This window comes from Camelus dromedarius, chromosome 4 (genome assembly GCF_036321535.1).
Source record: "Camelus dromedarius isolate mCamDro1 chromosome 4, mCamDro1.pat, whole genome shotgun sequence".
Lineage (NCBI taxonomy): Eukaryota > Metazoa > Chordata > Mammalia > Artiodactyla > Camelidae > Camelus > Camelus dromedarius.
The window spans coordinates 28,924,957-28,952,023 of NC_087439.1; the positions used below are offsets into that span (position 1 = coordinate 28,924,957).

The following is a 27,067-nucleotide window of genomic DNA, read 5'->3' on the forward strand; positions in this document are numbered from 1 at the left end:
GTCTGTGAGTCTAATTCTGGTTTGTAAACAAGTTCTTTTTTTTTTTTTTTTTTAGATTCCACATATGTGATAGATGATATTTGTCTTTCTCTGTCTGACTTCACTTAATATGATAATATCTAGGTCCATCCATGTTGCTGCAAATGGCATTAGTTCATTCTTATTTTATGGCTAGGTAATACTCCACTGTATATGTATATACATAATGCGTCTTCATCCAGTCTTCTGTTGATGGACATTTAGGTTGCTTCTATGTCTTGGCTATTGTAAATAGTGCTGCTGTGAACATTGGGTTGCACGTATCTTTTCAAATTATAGTTTTATCTGGATATATGCCCAGGAGTGGGATTGCAGGATCATACGGCAACTCTGTTAGTTTTTTCTCCATAGTGGCTGCACCAATTTACATTCCCACCAACAGTGTAGGAGGGTTCCTTTTTTCCCCACACCCTCTCCAACATTTATTATTTGTAGACTTTTTAATGATAGCCATTCTGACTGGTGTGAAGTGTATATAATTATAGTTTTGATGTGTATTTCTCTAGTAATTTGGGATTTTGAGCATCTTTTCATGTGCCTGTTGACCATCTGAATGTCTTCTTCGGAGAAATATCTATTTAGATCTACTCATTTTTTGATTGGTTTGTTTGGGGTTTTTTTGATATTAAGCTGTATGAGCTATTTGTATATTTTGGAAGTTAATCCTTTGTTGGTAGCATCATTTTCAAATATTTTCTCCCAGTCTGTAAATTGTCTTTTCGTTTTTGTTTTATGTTGTTGTTGTTGTTGTTTGCTATTCAAAAGCTTTTGAGTTTAATTAGGTCCCATTTGTTTATTTTTGTGTTTATTTCCATTGCTCTAGGAGACAGATCCAAAAAAATATTGCTGCAATGTATGTCAATGAGTGTTTCTCTAGGAGTTGTATAGTATCCAGCCTTGCATTTAGGCCTTTAATCCATTTTGAATTTATTTTTGTGTGGTGTTAGAGAATGTTCTGATTTTGTTCTTTTACAGGTAGCTGTTCAGTTTTCCCAGCATCACTTATTGAAGAGACTGTCTTTTCTCCATTGTATGTTCTTGCCCCCTTTGTCATAGATTAATTGACCGTAAGTGTGTGGTTTTACTTCTGGGCTTTCTATTCTGTTCCATTGATTTATATGTTTTTTTTCTCCTAGTACCATACTGTTTTGATTACTGTAGCTTTGTAGTATAGTCTGAAATCAGGGGAGTGTGATTCCTCCAGCTCTGTTCTTCTTTCTTAAGATTGATTTTGACTATTTGAGGTCTTTTGTGTTTCCATACAAATTTAAAAAATTATTTTCTAGTTCTGTGAAAAATGTCATTGATAACTTTGATAGGGATTGCATTGAGTCTGTCTGTTGCCTTGGGTAGTATGGTCATTTTAACAATATTGATTTTTCCAGTGCATAGAACACAGTATATCTTTCTATCTGTGTTGTCTTCAGTTTCTTTCATCAGTGTCTCACAATTTTCAGAGTACAGGTCTTTTGCTAGTGTATTCTTAGATATTTTATTCTTTTTGATGCAATGATAGGATGAGATTGTTTCCTTAATTCTCTTTCTGATATTTGAATGTTAGTGTATAGAAATGCAACAGTTTTCTATATATTAATTTTGTACCCAACAACTTTACCAAATTCATTGATGAGCTTTAGTAGTTTCCTGGTAGCATCTTTAGAATTCTCTATGTAAAGTATCATGTCATCTGCAAAGTGACAATTTTACTTCTTCTCTTCCAATTTGGATTTATTTTCTTTTTCTTCTCTGATTGCTGTGACTAGAGCTTCCAAAACTATGTTGAATAAAAGTGGCAAGAGAGGGTGTCCCTGTCTTATTCCTGATCTTAGAGGGAATGCTTTCAGCTTTTCCTGTTGAGTATGATGTTAGCTGTAGGTTTGTCATATATGACTTTTATGTTGAGGTATGCCCCCTCTGTGCCCACTTTCTGAAGTGTTTTTATCATAAATGGATGTTGAATCTTATCAAAAGCTCTTTCTTCATCTGTCAAGATGATTATATGGTTTTTATTCTTCAGTTTGTTAGTGTAGTATATTGTGTTGGTTTTCAGATACCGAAAAATTCTTGCATCCCTGGAATAAATCCCACTTGATCATGATGTATGATGCTTCTAATGTATTACTGTAGTTGGTTTTGCTAATATTTTATTGAGGATTTTTGCATCTATGTTCATCATTGATATTGGCCTGTTATTTTCTTTTTTTGTAGTGTCTTTGTCTGGTTTTGGTATCAAGATGATTGTGGCCTCATAGAATGAGTTTAGAAGTGTTCTTTCCCTGCAATTTTTAGAAATAGTTTCAGAAGGATAGGTGTTAACTCGTCCCTAAACGTTTGGTAGAATTCACCCGTGAAGCCATCTAGTCCTGGACTTTTTTTCACCTAGATTTTTAAAATCAACTTTATTGAAGTATAATATATGTACAGTGTAAAAACATTTGTTTTGTGTATCATTCTGTGTTTTAATAAACAAGTATACTTGTGTAACCACCACCCTACACAAAGAATAGAACATTTTCATTCCTCACAGACATTCCCTTTAACCCATTTGCAGTCATATCTTTCACCCCCATTTCAGGCAACTGCTGATCTGGTTTCAATCACTATAGATTAATTTTGCCTGTTTTCAAACTTCATATAAAGAGAACCATGCAGTATGTAGCTGCTTGTATCGAGTTGCTGGTTGTACTTTTGAGATTCATCCTTGTTGTGTATGTGGTTACTTTATCCTTCTCTCTACCACCTCCCTTCTCTTTTTTTCTTTTAACTGAGTAGCATTTCTTTGAATAAATGTATTTATTTATCTATTCACCTGTTAATGTGTGTTTTTATTGTTTCCAGTTTTTGGCTATTGTGAGTAAAATTGAAGTTGATATTCATGTGCAGGTTGTTTGTGGACATGCATTTCACTTCTCTGGTACACACTTAGCAGTAGGATTGCTAGGTCACATGACAAATATATAGTTACTTTATAGGAAGCTGTCCAATAGTTTATAAAGTGGTAATATCATTTGACACCCCACCAGCAGTTATTGTTGTGAGTTTCTTAATTTTAGTCATTTTGTGCATGTGTAGTGAAAACTTTCTGTGGTTTTATTTTACATTTTCCTGACACAGATAGGTTGAGCATCTTTCAAATGGTCATTGGTCTTTCCTGTACTTTTGTGAAGTATCTGTTTAAATCATTGGCTCATTTTCTTTAAAAGTTGGGTTGTTTCCTGATAATTGAGTTATAAGAGTTCCTTATATATTCAGCATACAAGACCTCTCATACTTACTGTGAATATTTTTTTCCCCAGTCTGGCTTTTCTTTTCATTTTCTTAAGAATGTATTTTGAATACTACAGTTTCTGAATTTTGAGAAGTCCAGTTTTTAAATCTTTCATTTATAATTTGTGTTTTTGTGTCTAAGAAATCTTTGTCAAACCCAGAGCCACTCAAGTTTTTCTCCTATGTTTTGTTGTGTATATTTTACAAAGCTTTGTTTTTAGATCTGTGACCTATTTTGAGTTAATTTTTGTATATAATTTGTGGTAGAAGTATAGGTTCATTTTTTCCCCAAACTGTTGTCAGGACAATTTGTCGACCAGACTGTCCTTACTATTCAGTTCCCATTAATTGACACTTTTGTCTAAAATTCATTATATATGTGTATTTGGGTCTTAGTTCCAGGTTTATTCTTTTTTCCCATTGCTTTATATGTTTATCCTTATGCTAGTAACACACTGTTGTTGATTAGTTTAGCTTCATATTTAGTAATTTAGCTCGTCAGATTGTGTATGTTTTTCAAATTTCTTTCAAGATTATCTTGGATAGTCTATTTCTTTTACCCTTCCATATGAATTTTAGAAACAGCTTGTCCATTTCTGTTTTAAAAAAAGGCAATTGGGGCTTTGACTGGGACTGTGCTGAGTCTCTAGACCAATTTAGGGGAAATTTCATATTAGAAAAAAATTTTTGAATTATATTGAAGCTTCTAGTACACAAACATACTGTATCTGTCCATTTATGTTGATGTGCAAGTTTTGCATGTATTTCATTAAAACTCTCCCTAAATCTTCAGTATTTTGATACTGTTATAAATGGTAATTGCTTTTTATTTTCATTTTTCAGTTGCTAGTATATAGAAACACAGTTGAGGTTTGAATATTGACATAGCCTTGTAAAGTTCACTTTTTTATTTCTAGTAACTTTTGATTCCCTAGAATTTTCTCCCTTTGTGATCATATCATGTGCAAATAGTTTTACTTCTTTTTTTCCAATCTGCATGCCCTTATTTCTTTCTCTTCCCACTCTGCACTGGCTAGAAACTCAGGCAAAATGTGGACTTAGGTAAGAAGTGGTGAGAATAGACTTCCTTGGCCTGTTTTTGATCTTAGGGCTAAAGAATTCAGTCTTTGAATATTAAGTATGGTATTAGCTGTATGTTTTCCACAGGAGCCTGCCGTGTATCAGGTTGAGGACATCTTTTACATTCAGTGAATTTTTTTTACGAATGGGTGACGAAAAAAGGTTTTGAATTGTCAAAATTTGTAAATTTTTTTGCTTTTGTTCTTAAATTTTCACTATCTTGAATATTGCACATTAGTGATATGTTTTAATAAAAACAAGAAACTTTTATCTTTAACATTGTGCTATTGACTATTTTGAATACTTTATTAACTTACATAATTATCACAACAGTCCTTTGAAATATATATAGTCTATGTTATGCAGATGAGCTTCAAATCATTATTTTCCAAAGGAATTTAAATTGCTTTCTTTCCCATCTCCTTCACTGCAGATATATGAATATTCATTTCTAATAAGTGAGATTAATTTGTTCTCTTTGTGTTCTACTTCGGGTTCTCTTCACATCCTCATTAATTTTGATTAGCTTTAGAATGTGTGAAACATTAACAAGGTTCTAAAATTCAGGGCTATTAAAGGGTATATGCTCAGGGAATTGTCACTCCCTCCTTACCCTTCTACTCCATTCATAATACCCTATTCTTTGAAATTCTTAGCTATAGGTATATAGATATTCAAGACCTTTTGTGAATTGTGGATTTTGGATCATACTTAAGGCTCTTTGGCTTGAATTCTGCTTGTCTGATATTAGGATCTGCTTATCTTTCTGTTGTCTTCCACTACCTGATAAACTTTATCCATTCCTTTTACTCTTTCTGACCCACTTTTTATGTGTGTTGGGGGCTTTTTGTATACAGCATGTAGTTGAGTCTTGGGTTATGAGACAAACTGAAAATCTTTTTGTTTTCATAGGTGAAATAAGTCCATTCACATTTATTGATAAGATTGAATATGTTTGTTCTCAACTCTTTTATATTTAATTTTTTTTGTATGTTATATTGGTTAGTTTCTTTACTTTGCTCTCATCTTTTTTTTCTTCTCCCCTTTTTAGTTGCCGTATTTCCACTTTAGTGTGCAGATGTTTGTACATCAGTCCTCCAGTCTTTCCCCCATCTTTGAGATATTTGCATATATATGTGTGTATGTATGTATATATATAATTTTGCTGAAGTTTTCCAGTCATACCTTGGTTGGAAGAATCCAAGATGAAGATGAGCTACACTATCCAATATGTAGCCACTAGTCATTTGTGGCTGTTGAGCATTTGAAATGTGGCTGATCTGAATTTAGATGCTCTATACATGCAAAACACATGTATCATAAAAAAGTTTTGTAGATGTGAAATGAAAGAAACAAATACAAACTATCTCCAAATATTTTTACATTGATTACATGTTGAATTGATAATGTTTGAATATTTATATTGGCTTAAATAAGATAGTTATTAAAATTAATTTCATCTGTTTCTTTGTACTTTTTTAAGTGTGACTACTAGAAAATTTAAATACATGGCTCACATTTGTAGCTTCCATTATGTTTCTGCTGAACAGTGCTATTCTAGTAGATTCCTCAAAAGTCCCCAAAGGCATTCCCTTAGTACTTCCTATAGCCTTGATACTTGAAGGATAATTTAGCTGAATGTAAAATCCTTGATGTTATTTTTGAAATAGTTTTATTCGAATATATGTCAGTCTGTTGTTCTGAGTTACTTTTGATAGGTACTTGGTGAGCTTTTTTTATTGTAAAAAATGCATACACTAAAATTTACTATTGTAATCATGTTTAGATGTGAACTACATACACAGTGTTATACAACAGATAACTAGCACTTTTTTCAGTCTTGAAAAACTGAAACTCTATACCCACTGAACAATTTCCTCTTTTCTCCTCCCCCAGTCCCTAGCACCACCACTTTCTAGGAATTTGACTACTTCAGACCTCATAGAAGTGAAGTCTTACAGTATTTGTCCTTTTGTGACTAGCTTATTTCACTTAGCGTAATATCCTCAAGGTTGTAGCATGTGTCAGAATTTTCTTCCTTCTTCCTTGTTAAGAGTGATTAATAGTCTTCTATCATATGTATATACCACATTTTGTTTATCCATTCATCTGTCAGTAGACACTTGGGTTGCTTCCACTATTTGGCAATTGTAAATAACAAACATGGATGTGCAGGTATCTTATGATCCTGTTTTCAGTTCTTTTGGATACATACCCTGAAGTGGGATTACTGGATAATATGGTAGTTTTGTTTTTAATATTAAGCCTTCTAGTCCATGAACACAAGGCATCTTTCTATTTACTTGTGTCTGTCTTAATTTCTTTCAGCAGTGTTTTGTGGTTTTCAGTATACAAGCCTTTCATCTTCTTGGTTAAGTTTTATGCCTAAGTATTTTATTCTTTTTATGATGCTATTATAAATGGGATTGTTTTCTTAATTCCCTTTGCATATTGTGCATTATTATTGTATAGAAACACAACTGATATTTGTGTGTTGATCAGAAGATCTTGTAACGTTGCTGAGTGTGTTTACTAGATCCAACTTTTTTTTTAATGTGTGAAATCTTTAGGGTTTTCTACATAAAAGATCATTTTGTGGGCAGAGATAATTTTACTTCTTCCTTTCGAATTTGATATTTCTTTTTCTTGATAATTGCTCTCGCTGGGAATTCCAGTAGTGCTGTGTTGAATAGAAGTGGCAAAAGCAGGCATCCTTGCTTTGTTTCTCATCTTAAAGGAAGAATGTTCATTTTTTCATTATTGAATATATTGGTAGCTGTGGACTTTTCATATATGGCCTTTATTGTATTGAGAAATTTCCTTCCATTCCTAGTTTGTTGACTATTTTTTTTCATGAAAGAGTGTTGAGTTTTTTTCAATGTATCAGTTGAAATAAGCATCTGGTTTTTGTCCTTCATTCTCTTATTATGGTGCATTGCTTTGACCAATTTTCATATATTGCACATACTTGCATTCCAGAAATCCCAGTTGGTCATGATGTATAATCATTTTAATGTGTTACTGAGTTTGGTTTGCTAATATTTTATTGATGACTTCCGCATTGATTTTCATCAGAAATATTGGTCTGTAGTTTATTTTTTCCTTGTTGTATCTCTGCTTCCCCCCTTCCAGTTTTAGTGAGAGTTTGTTGACATATAACATGGTATCAGTTTAAGGTGTACAACTTAATGATTTGATGTATGTATATATTGTGAAATGATTACCACAGTAAGTGGAATTAACATCTGTCACCTCACTGTGTTACAGTTTATTTTTTCTTGTGAGGACTTCTAAGATTTACTCTCTTAGCAGGTTTCATATATGTAATACCATATTGTTAACTGTAGTCATTGTGCTGTACAGTACATCTCCAGAAAATATTAATCTTATAACTAGAAGTTTGTACCTTTTGACCACCTTTACCCATTTCACTTATCCCCTCCTTGTAGAATCTTTGTCTGATTTTGATATCAGGGTAACACTGGCCTCATAAAACAAGTTTGGAAGTTTTCCCTCCTCTTCAATTTTTTTTTTTTTAAGGAGAGTTTGAGAAAGATTGTAGTTAATTCTATAAATGTTGATAGAATTATCCAGTGAAGCCATCTGATGATGAGCTTTTCTTTGTTGAGAGGTATTTGATTATTGATTATATTGATTATATGATTATATTATATGATTATATTGATTATATCCTTACTAGTTATAGTTTACATTTTAAATATCTTCATGATTTAGTGTTGGTAGGTTGTATATTTCTAGAAATTTATTTGTCTCTTCTGCATTATCCATTTTGTTGTTGTATAATTGTAGTAATCTCTCATGATTCTTTTAATTTCTGTGGCATCAGTTTTAATGTCTTCTTTCAGTTTGATTTTTGGTGTTTGAGTATTTCTTAGTTCATGTTGCTAAGGGTTTATAAATTTTGTTAATCTTTTCAAAACAACTTTTAATTTTATTGGCTTTTCCCCCCTATTTTTCTGTTCTTAATTTCATTTATTTCTGCTCTAATCTTTATTGTTTCCTTCCTTCTGCTAACTTTGGGTTTTGTTTGTTCTTTTTCTCATTCCTTGAGTTGTAAAGTTAGGTTGTTGATTTGAGATCTCTTATTTTTAAATTTTAGGTAGGAATTTATTGCTATGAACTTCCTTCTTAGTATTTATTGCTTTTGCTGCATCCCTAAAATTTTGTTGTGCTTTCATTTTCATTTGTCTCACTATTTTCTAAATTCCTTTATAGTATCTTTCTTGACCCATTAATTGTCCAAAAGTATGTTATTCAGTTTCCATGTATTTGTGAATTTTCCAGTTTTCCTTATGCTGTTGATTTCGAGTTTAATTCACTATGGTTGGAAAAGATACTTATTAGGATTTCAGTCTTAAATTTGATAAAACTTGTTTTGTGGCCTAACATGTAGTCTGTCCTGGAGAATGTTCTGTGTGTGCTTGAGAAGAATGTGTGCTCTGCTGCTGTAGGATGGACTGTTCTGTGTATGTCTGTTAGTTTCAGTCGGTCTTAGTTGTTCAAGCCTTCTGTGTCTTTTTCAGTATTTTGTTTGGTTGATGTATTCGTTATTGAAAGTGGAGTATTGACATCTCCTCCTATTACTGTATTACCATGCATTTCTCTGTTCAGTTCAGCCAGTGTATCCTTATATTTGAGTGCTCTGCTGTTATGTGCATATATATTTATAGTTACTATAGCTTCATGTTTCTTCTCATTTTATAATGTACTTCTTTGTGACTTATGACAGTATTTGACTTAAAGTCTTTTTGTCTGATGTATATTTAGCTACCCTTGCTCTCTTTTGCATAGAATATCTTTTTCCATCCCTTGACTTTCAGATTATGTATCCCCTTATATCTAAAATGAGATAGTATGTAGTTGGATTTTGTTTTTTAATCTGTTTAGTTACTCTGTTTTTTGATTGGAAAGTTTATTCCATTTACCTTTTAAGTAATTACTGATGGTAAAGGACTGATTCTACCATTTTGTTAATTGCTTTTTCTGTGTTTTTTTACTTATTTTGTCCCTCTTTTCCTCTCCTGCTACCTTCTTTTGTGTTTTGTTGGTTTTTGTAGTGATAGGCTTTGATTCCTTTCTTTTGTGCATCTTCTTTGTGGTTACCATAAGGATTACATAAAACTTCATATAGTTGTAATAATACTCTGTTAAACTGATAAATTCAGTCATGTAGAAAAGTTCAGAATCTTTACATCTCCTTCCCCACTTTATGTTATCGGTGTAACAAATTATATCTTATTATATTTTGCATTCATTGTCATAGTTTTATATTTAATTGTTATTTCTTAGGCATTTATTTTGTTAATTCTGTACCAGAATTAAAAGTGATTTATGTACCATCATTATAGTATTACAAGATTTTGTATTTGTCTATATATTTACCTTTACAAGAGAGCTTTGTTTTCAGATGCTCTCTGAATGTTACTCTTTAGTGTCCTTTTGTTTCAACTTAAAGGACTCCCTTTAGCAATTTCTTATAAGGCATAAGACACGTCTACTTGTGATTAACTCCCTCAGCATTTATCTGGGTAGATCTTTATTTCTTTCATTTTTTGAAAGACAGTTTTTCCAGATATAGTAGCTTGGTTGACTTTTTTTTTTTTCAGGGCTTTTAATATATCATCACACTGCCTTCTGGCCTGTAATCTTTCTGATGAGAAATTGCTAATAATCTTACGGATGCTCCCTTGTGCCTGATGATTTGTTTTTTCCCTTGCTGTTTTCAAGACTCTCTTTGTCTTTGACTTTTGACAGTTTGATTATAACATGTATTAGTGTAGGCTTTTCTGTTTGTTCCTCTGACTCGATCATTTCAAATGACCTTTCTTGGAATTCACTAATTGTTTCTTCTGCTTGATCAAGTCTGCTGTTGATCCCCTTCGGTGGATTTTTTCAATTCAGTTATTGTAATCTTCAGCTCCAGACTTTCCATTTGGTTCTTCTTTATATTTCTATGTTTTTGTTGATACTTGTATTTTGTTCATGCATTATTTTCTCTGATTTTGTTTCGTTGTCTATTTGAGTTCTCTTTATTTAGCACATTGAGCTTTGTTAAGATGATTATTTTTAAACTTTATTGTCAAATAATTCTCAGATCTCTATTTCTTTAGAGTCAGTTTCTGGAGATTGGTTTTGTTCCTTTGCACCATATTTTTCTGTTTCTTCGTGTACCTTGTTTATTTTTTGCTGTAATTTGTATATTTGAAAAAATAACCATCACTCCTAGTCTTTATGAATTGGCTTCATATAGGGGAAGACCTTTATCATTCACCCCAGGTAGGGAGTCCCGAAGCCCCTAAAACCTTTTCTGGGGATGTGTCTTCTCTGGCCACGTGCACATAATTTCCCAGTTAGAGAGGTTTGCTGGTTTCTTTTTCAAAGCTTGTAATCTTCTGCTCCCTCTGGTGTCTGTCAGTGGTACTACAAGTTTTCTCATGTTTCAACAAGCGTCTGAGTCCTTTTTTTGTTCTCCACAGGCCCCAGGCATCCAAAGAATGCTGGTTCAGTTAGCCTTCTGAGTTAAATGAGTCAGAAGTTAGACCCCTGGGCAACCTCCCCCCCCAAAAAAAAAAGCTGAAATGTTAGACATATGTTCCACCCTTCTTTTTTCCTGCCCAAGGGAGAAGACATGAACAGTGTTTTCTCCTGATTGTACCTAGCAGTATCAGATCCTGTCTGATAGTGTACGTTCTCATGGGCCTCTTGCTCCCTGTTGGTCTTTTTTTGATAAGTAGATTCATATCTTTTATCTTAAAGATTAACTGTATTGCATTTTTCTTTTGTTTTATTTTTCTTCTTCAAGGATTCCAGGTATATGAATGTCATTACTTCTTTGCCTGTTTTTACATCCTCCCATTTTCTTTCTCACTCATTTTACTTTTTTCATCACCTTATTTTTATTCTCTAGGTTATTTGACAACCTCTATACAACACACTTATGTATGTCTTTGGTTGAACATATTTTACACTGGGCTTCTAGTAATTTTAGCTTTTGTCTCTGAGGTAATTGTCTTTCTTTCTTTGCTAAGTTCAGTCAACTCTTCCCATTTTTTTTCCTGAATGTTTTGCCCCCTTCTCTGATCTTAGTTTTTAAGTTTCTTAATCAAGGTGATTTTTCATTTTCCTAAACGCTTTTTTGGGGGGGATATTTAATTAAGGTTGGAGCATTTTACTTAGTTTTTTTCTCCCCCTCCCCTTCAGAGTAGAGAGAGCTCATTGTTAGAGGTATGATTGAATCTTGTTTTTCTGATTTTTAATAGTAGTAATAGACTTACTAAGTTTTCTTCTGTTCATTTTTGTAGATTTGGGATGGTTCACAACATTCCTAGTTCAATGGTGCCCTCTTCTGTCTGTGTAGACTGATATACTTTTGAGGAGTGGGTGAAGAATGGCTTGTCTCATTCTGTTTCTAGCTAGTGTTTCAAAATCCCCATCATTGGTTTTATGCATGGCAGATGGGCTCAGTTTTTATCTTTTTCTTCTCTGCAATGATTTGACACTTCCTCTTTTGATTCTGATCTCCCAGAATTTTGCTACACTCTGTTTTGTGTTGATGGCTCATCTCTCATTCACCTTGTCATTGTGGCTTTAAAAGTTTCTTAGTCCTTTGCTGGTAAGTTTACTGTTACAATGAAGTAGAGTAAATAATGTAGGTATTCAGTTGACCGTCTTTAATTGGGAATTTTGAATGTGAATTTTTTAAATATCAGTGAATAATGTTTGACTTTGTATGCAAAATAACTCAATTGATAGTTTCTGAAACCCAACAAGTTGGGGAATGAGCTTGACAAGATGTAAAAGAGACATACTAATAATGATTCAAATTTCAGCCCTGTTGATTTCTGTCATAGAAATCATAGAGCTTTAATTTACTCATCTCCAAAAGAAAAAATATTCTTACCCTGTACCTTGTAGGACTGCGCATGATACTTATTACATAGACTAAAAGTCATGAATTTGTTTAGTGCCTTTTTTAAAGTTTGCTTTTAATGGCTTATATAATTTTACGTTACTAGAAAAAATATGAGAGAATGTATAATAACTCTAAATGTTTAGATATAATATGGTAGGTTTCAAAAGTATATTTGAGAATATCAAAGTAACCATAAGAAGTGATTTTGTGTATTTTGGTGGAGAGTTCCTTCATTTAAGATGTAAAACTTTTATAGCACTTTTTAAATTTCTGGAAGTATTACATGTTTAGTACAAAAAATTCTGAAAGTACAAAAGCGCACATAGGAGAGAATAAGGGCCATCTAAATAGCATTTTATGGAATATTCTTGTATTCTTCAGGGCTTTTTCCTTTATGTATGTATTCATTTATTTTTATACGTTTTATTTTATAACTTGCTTTTTAACTTAATATCCTAATATATTTTCAGATCAATAGACGTTTACAGTATGTTGTTTTTTTACTACCTAAGAGTTCCATTTTATGAATGTAACAATTTATATAACTAATTCCGTATTTATTGCTATTTAGACTTTTGAGGGGGTATTATAAACAATGCCATGATGAGCATTTTAATTTAGTCAGCATTGCCATTTGTTTGTTGCCTTTTGATGAATTCCATTAGTAGAGTTGGTAAGTTAAAGGTCTGTGTTTTTAAAGGAAATTACAATAGTGTTTTATTTTTAGTTATTTTTTAAAATTACTTAACCTCACCAATGTGTAATGCAGCATGTAACAAGGAATCAACATTACTCCTGTCAGCCCCTTCCCATAATAAAATGACAAATCAGAACTCTGGTGCTTACTTGCAGACTTTTGCCTGTTTGCCTGCATTATGGCTACTGTATGAAGCACAGGCCTCTAGAAACCACACCATTGTTTTTTTCTGATTTTGGGGGTTGAGAGACTGATAATCTGGGGAAGGAAATGATAGCTGAGAATTTATCCCTAGAGCTAAATTTGGTCTATAAATTATAGTGAGGGAGTATATCATGGTCTGGCTCCTTAATTTCTGACTTCACCTGTCATCTTTCAGCTGCATTAAGAGAGTCGTTCATGATCTTTTTAAAATTTCTCTCCTTTGTAAAATTAAAATAATATTAAATCTTTATCTGTTAAAGATGTATTTCAAAAGTCAGATAATACCTAAAAATGTTTTTTATTTAGGGCAAAGTCAAATATATATCAAAAGAATCTCTTCAAATAAAAAATGTGCTCAATTTACTTTTGTCACCCATGTCTGTAAATTATAAGCATTACAAGAATGTAGTTCTTCATTTTTACCAGCCTTCTCTAGCAAGAATGGAATAGTCAAGAAACACTGAAGTCAGAGTCCTGAAATTTGACTCTCTTACTTAGCTATTTGCTGAGTCTCATTTACAAAATGGTATTATAGCTACTTCTGTGTCCCAAGATTATAAGGAGCTAATAGGCATGTGATTGTGGATGTACTTTGAAAACTGTAAAAACATTGCATAAATACAGGGTGGCATTGCATATCGCATCACTTTCTTTGACAAGGAGAGGTGAAATATCAAGGTATTAGAAAAACATGGGCTTAAATAATGCTAGAAATTGCTCGCCCAGGGTCTGGCTTTCTTAGTTTCTTGATGCTGTTTGTTCCTGTGTTTGATCCCCTCACAGTTTCTTAGTTAACTCAAAAGCTTTTACACTAATAGATTTTAACTAAGATGATAGTAATATTTGTTATGGAGAAATGTATTTGGTGCTCCAGCTTGGGATCCTACCTTTTGAAGAAAAACACATTTCTATCTGGCACTGAAGGTGAAGAAACTCAAATATAAGCCAGCACCCACCCTCCTATCCACCCTTTGTCAACTGCCTGCCTTTTATTGAATGTCTCTGAGCTTTTGTCCCTTTCAGATACCCTGTTTTCTCTGCCTGGATTTTTTCTTCTTTTCTTCTTTTGCCTTGCTCAATCCCTGTTGAGCCTAAAACTCTTAGTTTAGATTTTACTTTCTTTGGATATCTTTGTCTATCTTTCCAAAATGAGTGATTTGACTAACTGAAAAGAGACATGCTTGTCAAATTCAAACATGATTGCATACTTCGATCTCTCTCTCCCACTGGCTAAGTTCCTTAGTGGTGGAATACAGTCCCGTGTCTGCTCGTGCTCTGCAGTCAAATGCTCTACCCCTGAGCTATACCCCCTCGGTGCTCTGAAATATGTTGAAAGGATGACTACTGATGAATAAATCTTAATTTATGGGTTACAGCATAGCCGATACTCTTTCAGATTAAAGAAATCACTGAAGGCCTCTTGATGAGATGAGGCTTGAAAGAATTTCAAAAGCAATCCATTTGGATGTTTAGGAACCTTAGGAAGAGGAAGCAGTGTGGCTAGAATAAAATTTGGGAAGAGAGAAGTAGGAGATAAGGTCAGGGCAAAATAAGGCCTTGTAAATAAAAATTGATCTAAATATGAAGGGGATCCTTTGGCAAGTGACATGACCTAAATAACCTCCCACAAGGTAAAGAAAGGTGCTTTGTTGGGAATGGTCCATAGCAGGTCAAGTGAAGAAGTATCCATTAAGTGGTGGAAGTAATGAAATGTTATTAAAATCTGGATGTATTTTATAAAAAGTTTTTGTTTCACCTTTGTTAAAAAATATTTCCTGCTGTGAGAGTAGTGTAGTCTGTTGAGCATAATCTTATCTCTTATTTGAGTTATTCAGAATTTTGTACTTTTGAAGTTTCAGGTATATAAATGCAAAAGATACTTAAAATCTGTGATGCAAATTCTTTTCCTGTTATTTGCGTATTTTTCCATAATCTGGTATTGGTGATAAACACTTCAATTAATTTAGCAAACAAAGGATTGATTTTCTTGTAATTGAGATGTTGAATTCTAGTTTTTGAATATGTATATATTTAATCTTAAAAAATTGTACTTATTGAAATTGTAATCATCTAAGGTGGTATATGTATGAGCACAAGTATTAAGGGAGAAAGCTGGCTATGTTTTCTGTAGGTCTGTGGCAAAGGAGCTATTTGTAATTGATTCGTAAAGCATTTTGCAATTATTAAACAAAGTAAATTTTAAATAGAATTATGTATTGAACTGACAATATTTAAACAACTTATGTTGCCTGCTTTACGTTTTCCAGGAACACCATTTACAGCGAGCCATTTCAGCGCAGCAAGTGTTTAGAGAAAAAAAAGAGAGCATGGTCATTCCAGTTCCTGAGGCAGAGAGCAACGTCAACTATTATAATCGCTTGTACAAAGGAGAGTTTAAACAGCCAAAACAGTTCATTCATATTCAGCGTAAGTTTGTTAATTCATTGTTTTCTGTTTGTAATTTAAATTTATCAACCAGTGAAAATTCATTCTCTCTTTTTGCCCAAAGAGATTTAATTTTTCAATTCATACATTCGGATTTATAGAAATGTAAAACACAAAAGAATAAAATCCCTCTATGCTTACATCTGACCTTCGAGATCATTTTGAGTGTGATATGTATTGGAACATTTGATGTGATATGTATGTAGTATAGGATTTTCTATAGCACTTAACACTTTATTTTACAGTTAAAAGCTGGTAGATTACCATACCTAAATAAGATTTATCTTTCAAGACCTAGTGGCTGTCGTGCTGGTTAGGTATGAGTCTTCTGAAATTTTTTAGAATTAGATTCTACACCTCTACCTTCATCTAGTTTTTATAAAATTTTGATTCTGCCTCCTTTGAAACTCTTATTTTTCTCCCTGTTATTGCTATTTAAATGATCACCATCTCCTGCCTTATAATGATTTCAGTAATCCCCTGGCTGTTCTATTTACTATCCCCCATCTCCTGTCTTTGCCCTATTGTAATCTGTCTTCTCCACAAAGTCCACTGGCACCAGAATGGTCTTCCTAAAGTGTCAGTCTGATCAAATTGTATTCTGGCTTAAAATCCACTGTTCTTTATTCTACAGTAGGAGTTTTCAGCTGCTTTTGCAGACAGGTGCTAATGTCTTGGTATCCTGTCTGGTTGTGTTTAAAGAAAAAAAAATCTCGAATAGCTTGTTGAGATACAGATTTGACGGCTCTGTTTCAGGCCTACCTGTATGAGAATCTCTGGTATGCAGCCTGGTAATAAGTATTTTTAAAAAGTTCTCCAGGTTATTCTGAAACATCTCCAGATTTAAGACTGACTGTAGGATCTACTGCTTTTCATTAATTCTGAAATATGAGTTTGTCATCTTTGAAATGAGATTACATCTAAAATTACTTTTGTCCTGGACTAATGTCTGATTTATATAAAGACTTTGCTTGTTTTTGCCAGGCATCTGGGGACAGTACCAACCTGGGACTGCTTTAAAGTCTTTGCTTGTTTGTTTTGTTTGTTTTTGAACTGCACTGATAGCTTTAGTTTTATTTGTTTGGTTTTAGACCACACAAGTAGGCTGCAGACCTGCTTGGAATTCAGTTCTCAGGGAGAGATTTTTCCCCCTCTCCTCCCACCTAAGGGCAAGTTGAGAAATACAGTATCTTGCTGTTCCTTTCTGCACGGCTATTTTATTTCTTTATCTTACGCTGAGGTTGTTGCCCTCTGGTAGTGTAGCTTTTTGTAGGAGTATTCTGTTAAATTTTAATAGACCCCAATATAAAGCTTTGTTTTTCTTACAGTACATGAAATAATGGTGCATCTTGTAATTGATGGTAATATAGATTTGACAGAATTCAGTAATAGCCAGATGCTCTAGTTTGAATACAAAGCCCTTTGTGATTTGTTACCTGCTACTTTAACCTCATCTCCCATTGCTGTTTCCCTCACTTTCTGTACCGTAGGAAATAACTTAAAATGATCTGCATTTGTCTTGTTATTTCTCATTTCACACCTGAATAGCATGTGCTATTCAAGTCTTCTTTCCCTTTCCATAGCTCATTGAAGACCTAATTCCCTTTTGAAGCTTAACCCTGACTTCTCATTCTGTCTTTCTTCTTTGCTTATCTCAATAGCATGTACCTACCTCTGTCAGAGGACTCATGCCATACTTTGTTGCAATTATTTGTAACTCTTCTTTCTCTCCTTTTAGACTGTGAGCTCCTTGAGGGCAGGGACTATGTTTTATTTTCCCTTTGTATGTTTAAAGTGCATGGCTTATTAGATGCTCAATAAATGGCATGTTTGTTGATTGATTAAATTGTTTTTAAATGGCATTTAAAAAGCCCTTGGTGTCAGAACCAGAGATTTCCAGAGACTTTCCTCCTAAACATTCAAGAGAAACACACTTGGAAAAATTATGTGATTTGTTTCCTCTGTGTCCTTGACTTTGAGTCCCTTTAGCTTGTTCAATTTTGTCTTTGTATCAGGAACAAGACAGCTGTTCATAATAGGAATTTTAAGCATTTTTTAAGGCAAAGTTATTGGGGTTTGTTTTTTGGGGGGGGTAGGCGGGGGGAGGGAATAGTTTAATAACCATATAGCTAGACAACAGGGCCATTTGTAAAAAGCATTCTAGGAAATCAAGAACCAGAAACTGGGTGTAGCCCATCTGGGTCAGGCCCATTGGATACAATAAACATTAATCTTGTATTTTTTTTTCATTTATTTTATTGTTGTAATAATTGGAATAAAAATAGTAGATAGTAGAAAATTATTTTAACTATTTTTTTTCTTTTAGTCTGTCAGCATATATATTCTATATATTATTCTAAATGATACTGTACATACAATTTCCCCCCTAACTTTTCTACTTCCATTTTAAGTTCCTCAGATTTTCATATAGTCTCTGATTGTCATTTTCAGTGTATATATATAATTTTCCATCAAAGTAATATTCCACAGTTTACTTACTGATATGGCCTTAGGGTTATCTGTACTAAAATTTTAAACTCATGTTATCATTGACTTTTTTTCAAGGAAAGCTTCAAAAAAAAATTTTTTTTTTTGACATAACTTATTTCTAAGGGATTTCAGAAAATATTGCTCAGGATTATTTTTCTCTTTCTTCTTTTAATGATGAATTTGAAAGAATCCCCTCCCATTTGCCTGTCTAGAAAAAAAGCACGGTACAATTGCCACAGTAGGGTGGCTTAGCTCAGGCCCATGACATTGCTTGCCTAACCTTTGAGGAATCCTTTATACTGATCTCTCTGCTGTAGTCTTTGTGCCTTCCAGTCCATCATCCATGCTACCACTATTTTGATAATTACCCATTTAGAATTTTTCAAAGACTAACTTTTGCCCATAGAATAAAATTTTAACATCGTTATATGATGTTTAAGGCCCTTCTTTGTGCCTATCCAGTCACAGTTTGCTGTGTAATTCTTCCATCATGATACCAACCATTGAAATGAACTGTTGGAGGTTTGTTTCCTCCTCTAGACTGTAAGCTCTTCTGGAACAGAAGCTGCATCTCGTTCACCGTAGTTTCACACTGCAGGCTCAGTACACTTTCCCCACCTCACCCCCCATTCCTCTAACCCTTCATGCTTTTAGCTACAGTAATAATGAGCTCTCTGGCTTATCCCTTATTTTCTCATGTCTCCATGCCTTTACGTAATCCTATACTTCTCTTCTCCCTTTGTCAAAATACAACTTGTTCTCCAAGTCTCGTCTCCAGGACTACCTTTAGGAGCCTTTTCCTGACCACTCTAAGCAGATTTCTTGGCACTCTTTACCTCAGACCTCCTCCTGTGTCATGTGCACACCCTCATGTGGCATCAACCACCATTAATTGTGATTGTTTGCCCTCTGTTGCTTCACTAGGTTATAAGGCTCATTGAGAGGAGGGACTTTTTTGTCCTTTTAATTTTATTGCCACTATAGTACCTAGCATGTGATTAGGTATGCAGTTAAATATTTGCCAAATAAATGAGTGAATGAATGGTGAAGGTAAAAACATACACATCATGATATTTTTGAGACATCAATCTTGTAGGACTCAAAACTGTATACAGAATTAAATATAAGAATAAAATTATTGGTGTGTACAGTAAAATTGAGAGACCTGCTTTGTGGATCCAAGTTAAAAACTGAGCTCTGTTATTCACTCACAGTGTCATTTCAGGACAAAAAGTGTCTGTCAAGAAGGAGTTGGCGGGGAGGGTATAACTCAAGTGGTAGAGTGCATGCTTAGCATGCATGAGGTTCTGAGTTCAATCCCCAATACCTTCTCTAAAAATAAATAAAATAAGCCTAATTACCTCCCCTCACCAAATAATAATAATAATAATAATAATAATAATAATAATAATAGGAGTTGAGAGTGGAATGACTCCAGTCTTGGTATGGATATGAGATAAACCTTTCTGCCCCTTTCAGTACCAGTTCTCCATGGTAACCCATATTAGTATTCTGGGGAACTTATTTAATCACAGCATATTGGGATATTCTGACCAGATTGAAAGCATCTTAGAAGATCAAGTCTTTGATGACCCAAGATACTCCAACTTTTCCTTATATAGGCAAGTTCTACACAGTGGTTGGTGGTGTGACACATGCAGAAAATGCTACCTCTATTTTACTTACTTTTATAACAAATTTGCTTGGGTTCTTCAACCCAGATATTAAAATTATTTTATTCCTTTTAGAGTTTAAAAACTTCATTAAATTCAGAATCCAAACTTTTCTCCTTAAGGAAATGACTTTGTTTACCTTGCAGTAACTCTTTATTTTGACCTCCCATTACCCCTTGTATTTAATATGGTAATGCCTTACAGTTGCTATTAATTATCTCAGAATTTTGGAACGTGAAGGAACTTTAGATATTGTTTTCATAAGTATTTGCAATTAATTTCTGTCCAGTTTTGAACTCAATTAAATGCTTCTTTAAAACAGGACTCCTTTTCTTGTTTTGACATGAAGGTTCACTTCCCCTTCTCAGTGCATTTACACCTACAAACACAGATCAATTGAATGTCTTACTTTCTTCACTGAAAAAGAGTTCAGGAGAAAGGATTGGTGGTATAGCACCTTGTTATCTGTCAGGCAGGGAGAGGAACTCATTCAAAGGAAACTGAATTTTGCTATTGGTGTCTGTTGCCAAGTTCTTAAGAGCCCTGGGAAAGTTACCTGTCTGTGGGTGTATACTGCTGTATACCTCAGTACACTTGAAACTAGCTCCCAGCTTAGTGAAGCTGACCACTGTCAAGTCTACACATGAAAAAGAAGAAAAAAGTCCACTTATTCAGTGTAAAGTAGACCTGTATTATTCCACTAGGTTTTCAGCAAAAGTGAGACAGATGTTGGTCTAACGTCCAACTTCAATCTCATTATTCTTGGAATGTCTTTTGCTGTTCTCCCCGTTAAACAAAATGATGATAACTGACCTTTTGCCCTGGTAGGGCAAATATGTTTTGCTTGGAAAGAGAAGTTAGAAGAGGTCCCAAGTGAAGAGCATTGTTTTGTTTATATAGTAAAACTTTTTGGTAGAAGGATACATTCTAAGAACACCATTTTCTTGTAAAAATGTCACTGAATAGTAAGAAATCAGATTCAGTATAGATCCCTTGAAATGACATCACACATTTAAATAAATATTAGAAAAGCCATGCCAAAAGTACAGAAGGGGATTGTGTCAGATTTGTGGAGAACACCCTTCAGGTGAAGCTAGGTCCCAGGTTGAGGTGGTCAGAGGAGGAATAACAGGGGCAGTGAGCAAGGTCAGGCCTTGAGGGCAACCCGCACTCAGATTAGCTGCCTTTGGGGATCTTCCTATCTTTTTAAAATTGTGCTAAGCCTCCTGTCCTTGGATAATTGTGAGTGTGGGCACTAGGGCTGAAATGGTAGAGCAATATCCGGGTAACTACTAATCCAGGAAAGGAAGAGGACCCCTAAAACTTAGCAGATATTCAGTATTAAGTAATGCTAGGTATTTGGGGAAAAACAAAATAATCATTTGGCAGTCTAGGGTAGAGAGATGAAAGGGAAATCTGAGTATAAGGAGTGTCCCCTTTGCGCCTGGATGCATTTACTTATGTCCACTATTAAAAAAGAATGACATTTTTCACAAAACTAGAACAGAGAATTTAAAAACTTGTGTGGAAACCCAAAAGATTCCAAATAGCCAAAACAGTCTTGAGAAAGAAGAACGGAGCCAGAGGAATCATGCTGCCTGACTTCAGACTATACTGCAGAGCTACAGTAATCAAAACAGTGTAATACTGGCACAGAACAGACATAGATGAATGGAACAGGATAGAGAGCCCAGAACCAAAGCCACGCATTTATGGTCAATTAATCTATGACGAAGGAGGCAAGAATATACATTGGAGAAAAGACAGTCTCTTCAGTAAGTGTGCTGGGAAAACTAGACAGCTGCATGTAACAATGAAATTAGAACGTTCTCTAACACTATATACAAAAATACTCAAAATGGATTAAAGATTTAAATGTAAGAACAATAATATAAAACTCCTAGAGGAAAACATAGGCAGAACATTCTTTGACATAAATTGCAGCAATAGTCTTTTGAGTCTGTCTCCTAAAGTAAAGAAATAAAAGCAAAAGTAAATAAGTGGGTCCATTAATAAACAGTTCATATAACTCAACATCCAAAAACCCCTGATGTTAAAATGGGCAGGAGACCTGAATAGACGTTTTTCTAAAGAGGAATTTCTCATGGCCAGCAGGCACATGAAAAGAAAACCAAAGACGCAGTAAGATAGCACCTTACACCTGTCAGAATGGCTATCGTCAAAAAGAACGCAAGTAACAAATGTTGATGAAGATGTGGAGAAAAGGAAACCCTCGTACACTGTTGGTGGGAGTATAAATTGATACAACCACTATGGAAAATAGGATAAAGGTTTCTCAAAAAACTGAAAATAGAACTACCATATGACCCAGCAGTTCCACTCATGAGTGTATATCCTGATTGTGCTAATTGAGTTACCAGAAGTAGCCTGTCAACATACTCACCTAGCAGCTAGCATCTTCATGGGAGAGTCTTCTGCTGTGGGGAGTCACCCCACTGCCCTCAGAGTTGGCGGTGTTCAGCATTTTGTTTTGTCTTGCTGTCTACCATAAAAGACTAAATTTCCTTCCTGTCTTACCTCAGTAGTATAATTCATGGGCTATCTACCTATAAAAATAGTTTCTCATATGCTTATTACCTGAAAATTTAAATAGAAGGCTAAACTTTTCTTCCCACAGTTATTGGTAAAAGATGTAAGAAAATTGCTGTGCCCAGGTCCTGTTCGTGTTTTACATACAGTGAGTCAGTACTCCTCAAAGGAACCTTACGAGGCAGCTAATATTTTTACCCTCTGGTTAAATATTAACATAAAGAGCCCAAGGAAATGCAGCTAGCAAATGGAATAGTTAGAATTTGAACCCACGCCATCTGGCTGTAGTGTGCGTGTTTAATTATGGTATACTACTTGTCAGTATGGCTCATGGTTGTAAGATACAGATACTGATACACATTAAACAGAAATTCATTACTATTCAAATGTGGATGATGATAGAATCAACGATGGGAGTGAAGGGTTTTTATTTTAATGTATAAATTGCAGGATAGAGCCTAGATTGTCTGCTGAGAGAAAAGGGAATCCTGAATGTGAAAGACAGATGCAAACACCTCTTGTGATACTTCTGCTTTGGCCTGGCAGGGGATTGATAAGTGGGAGATCACTGTGCATGGGGCTGAGGGAAGGTGCCAGGGAGAGGGAAGATCTTGAAGAAAAATGAACCACAAGAGTTACAAAAACACATTTTACAATTTGCTTAGAATATTGAGAAGCTTCAATGAAAGAGGGTTAAGTTTTAGCGTTTGGGAAAGCCCAAGATCCAATTTTTAAAAGAGCCTTTTGAGTTTTGCTAATCAAAGACAATGGGAGGAACACCACTAGGGCAACAATATGGGCTGAGGCTTTCAAAACTGTTCCCACTCCAACACACACATACACATATGCATATACATGTGTGCAGCTGTGCACACTCATGAAAGAAGGGACCAGCCAGGACTTTGGGGCTTTAGGAACTAACTGAACAGAGTTAGAGAACCTCTTCTAGTGCCTGTGGGTGTCTTGCTTCCTCCTAGTCCAAACCATCCTTGAAGACAGTCCTGCAACCCAAGTAGAGGGAGGCCCAAGTTGGGAAAGGGCTGTATGGCAGTAATTTGTTTCTAAATCTGAGCACTGTGCTTGGCAAACAATAAAGTTTGCTTTGAATGTGATGCACTGGGCTTCATAGGATCCTGGTCAGGTGGTCTTTGTTTTCTTTGTCTGTTTAAAAAAAAAATAACAGTTAAAATACCTCTTGTTGTTCAGAAGAGGCTAAAAATGGATAATAGATGATGTAAAAGGTCAAAGAATTAAAAGCTGCCTCTATGATGATGTTGCTTTTTAAATAATCCAAGATAACACTATTTTCATTATTAAAATAATCATTTTCTCACTAACATTCACCAATAAAGTCAATAAAGCAATCAAGATTGTAGAACTGTAAGACTTCCCCCTTTCCATTGGAGGTTAAATAAAGCCACCCCTCAAAAATTGGATCTTGTTCAAAGAAATAGTAGTTTCTCATCACTGGCTTAAGAATCTCCTTGGTTTCTCTGATGGAAACTAAGAAAATAGATTGTGAGTTTCTTTGTTTTTGAGAAATGGCAGTGTATTCTTTATAATGAAAAGTAAAATGTCAACTACGCAAAAAGTTAATCCCATCTTGAGAGATAACCAGATGAAAGTTGTATTCATCCCCCTTGTTTCAGAATTTCATTTTACTTTGTGTTTTTATGTATGTGTTTGTGGGTTTTGCTTTTTTACTTACCTATTGTACAGTAAGCACTTTTTCCATGATTAAATAACTTTAATATTTTTAAACTGTAAAATAGTATAAGAAGTTAGTTTTATGTCCTTCAGGGGTCAGCAGGAATATATAAGAAAGCAAGCCAGAACTGAAGGTTTTTGTTTACACTTAAGGAGTTTTAGGCCCAGATTATTTGTGGTTTTTGTATATTAGTCAAATAATGAATTTGTATGGTAGTAAATAATAGTAAATTAGTCATTTGCATTAGTAAAATGTAATTTGCATTTCAAGGGAAAATAGGATTTTAGGCTTTTAAAATTAATTTTTTTTCAAAGCACTTGTGTGCAGTGAGTAGTGTGTAATGAACTGTTTTTAGATAAAGCATAATTTGACTGAGAGACATTTACAATCTGATTATCTAATTCAGCTACGTAATCTTGAGTTATAATAAAGTTTGTAAGATGCCATTACCTACGTCCTTATGGGCATATTTATAACTTCAGATCTGAGGAAATACCCTTAGGATATCCCCCCTTCCCCTTTGCCCTCCTAAAGGGTTTTAATTGCCAGAGTGCTTAAGACACAAAGTGTGTATAATGTGTTATTAATGGGACATTCTAGCTCTGGTACTTATTTTAGTTATTAACTGTGTTACTTGGGTCAAGGTAGATAGCTCATCTGAACTTTAGAAACTTCTATTCAGTGGGAAAAAAATAACACCTCACATGATTGCTTGAAGAATAAAATAAATAATTTTAGAACAACTAAAGGTATTTGACACATTAGTTTCTACCCCCTACCATCATCTAACCCAGTGCCACAAAGTCATAGTTACGTCTGCAAAACTCCAGGCTAGAGCCAATGAGGTATATAGGTTTAAAAAACAGCAATTTGAACAGATTTAGGCAGTATTCTGTAACTGACTGGATGAGAAGTTGAGGGAGAGAACAGAACTGAACATCACTAACTGTCCAGCTGTGGAATGTGGATAAGTAATAGGTTTAGGTGTTGTCCCTTAATATCTTATAATGATTAATACATATTGAGCATTTATTACGAACCAAATATTATTGTAAGGAATCTGTATGTTTTACCTTATTTCATGCCCATGAAAACCGTATGAGGTAGGTAATTTTTCACATTTTACAGAGGTTGTAAGGGTCTGTTGTCAATACAGAGTTTTAGGAGCATGTTCCCAAGACCTTATAACTAGGGGAGCCAGAATTTGAACCAGGCAATCAGATTCCAGAATCCATGCTCTTTTTTTCTTCCACTTTTATTGAGATACAATTGACACACAGCACTGTATAAGTTTAAGGTGTACAGCATAATGATTTGCTTTACATATATTTTGAAATGATTACCAGAATAAATTTAGTTAACATTCATCACTTTTACACAAAAAAGAAAAATAATAAAAATATTTTTCCCCTTTGATGTGAACTTTCAGGATTTACTGTCTTAACTTTCGTATGTATCATATAGCTGTATTAACTGTAATTATCATGCTGTACATTACAGCCCTAGTACTTATTTATCTTATAACTGGAAGTTTGTACCTTTGGACCACCCTCATCCACTTCCCCCTCCTTCAACCCCTTCCCCTTGGTAACCACAAGTCAGATCTATTTTTCTAAGTTTGGGGGATGACATTTTTTTATATATATATCCACATATAAGTGAGATCAGATGGTATTTGCCTTTCTCTGACTCATTTTGCTTAGCATAGTGCTCTCAGGGTCTATCCATATTGTTGCAAATGGGTAAGATTTCCTCCTTTTTTAATGGCTGAATGATATTCCATTGTACGTATATATCACAACTTCTTCCATTTATCTGTTGATGAGCATTTTGGTTATTTCCGTGTCTTGGCTATTGTAAATAATGCTGCTGTGAACATGGGGGTGCAGATATCTCTTCAACATAGTGTTTTTGTTTCCTTTGTCTGTATTCCCAGAAGTGAAGCTGCTGAATCATTGTAGTTCTATTTTTAATTTTTTGAGGAACCTGCATACTATTTTCCATAGTGGTTGTTTGTACCAGTTTACATTCTTATGAACAGTACACAAGGATTTAATTTGCTGTCCTTTTCTAGTTCTCTGAAGTGGAAGGTTAGATTATTTACTTTAGATCTTTCTTATTGTCTAATATAAGCATTCAATGCTATAAATTTCCCTCTAAGGACTGTTTTTGTTACACCTCACAAATTTTTTTGAAGTATAGTTGATTTATAATGTTACGTTTCTAGTGTACAGCTTAGTGATTCAGTTATGCAAATACATACTTTTTCATATTCTTTTTCATTATAGTTTATTACATGATATTAAATGTAGTTCCTGTGCTATACATTGGGACCTTATGTTTATTTTATATATAGTAGTTTGTATCTGCTACATCCCACAAATTTTGATGAGTTGTATTTTAATTTTCACTTAGTTCAAAATATTTTAAAATTTCTGTTGATATCTCATTCTTGACCATATTTGTAAGTGTGTTGTTTAATCTCTAGTCAGTATTTTGGAATTTTCCAGCTATCTTTCTGTTACTGATTCCTGGTTTAATTCTATTGTGGTCTGAGAACAGACATTGTTTGATTTTTATTCTTCTAAATTTATTAAAGTGTTTTTTATGTCCCAGGATGTGGTATCTTGGTCTGTGTTCCATGTGAGGTTGAGAAGAATGTGTAATCTGCTGGATAATGTGGTCTGTAGATGCTCGTTATATCCTTTATATGATTGATGATGCTTTCAGTTCAGCTATGGCCTTGCTTCCACATTTTTGTTTTGAACCCTTTTAAAGTAATTTACAGATGTCATGGTCCTTTGAATACTTAAGTGTGTGTTTCTTAAAAACACATTCTCTTACATAAACACAGCACAGTTATCAAAATCAGTAAATTGCCATTGATACAATACAATTACCTAATCTGTTCACCTTATTTTCGTTCCAGTTTCATATAGTGAAGGAAAACGGATAATATGTTGCTTTCAGCTGTCACATCT

The 27,067-nt window shown here is 34.2% G+C and overlaps 1 protein-coding gene across 3 annotated transcripts in view; it reads left to right on the forward strand.

The window, feature by feature from the left end:
• Nucleotides 1-27,067, forward strand: part of EPC2 (enhancer of polycomb homolog 2) — a 97,424-nt gene that overhangs the window by 25,148 nt on the left and 45,209 nt on the right. For all 3 annotated transcript variants that reach the window (XM_010974796.3, XM_031451369.2, XM_031451370.2), the window contains exon 2: nucleotides 15,488-15,647. In XM_010974796.3, the coding sequence (XP_010973098.1) occupies nucleotides 15,488-15,647 (160 nt within the window). The remainder of the gene's footprint in view (nucleotides 1-15,487; nucleotides 15,648-27,067) is intronic.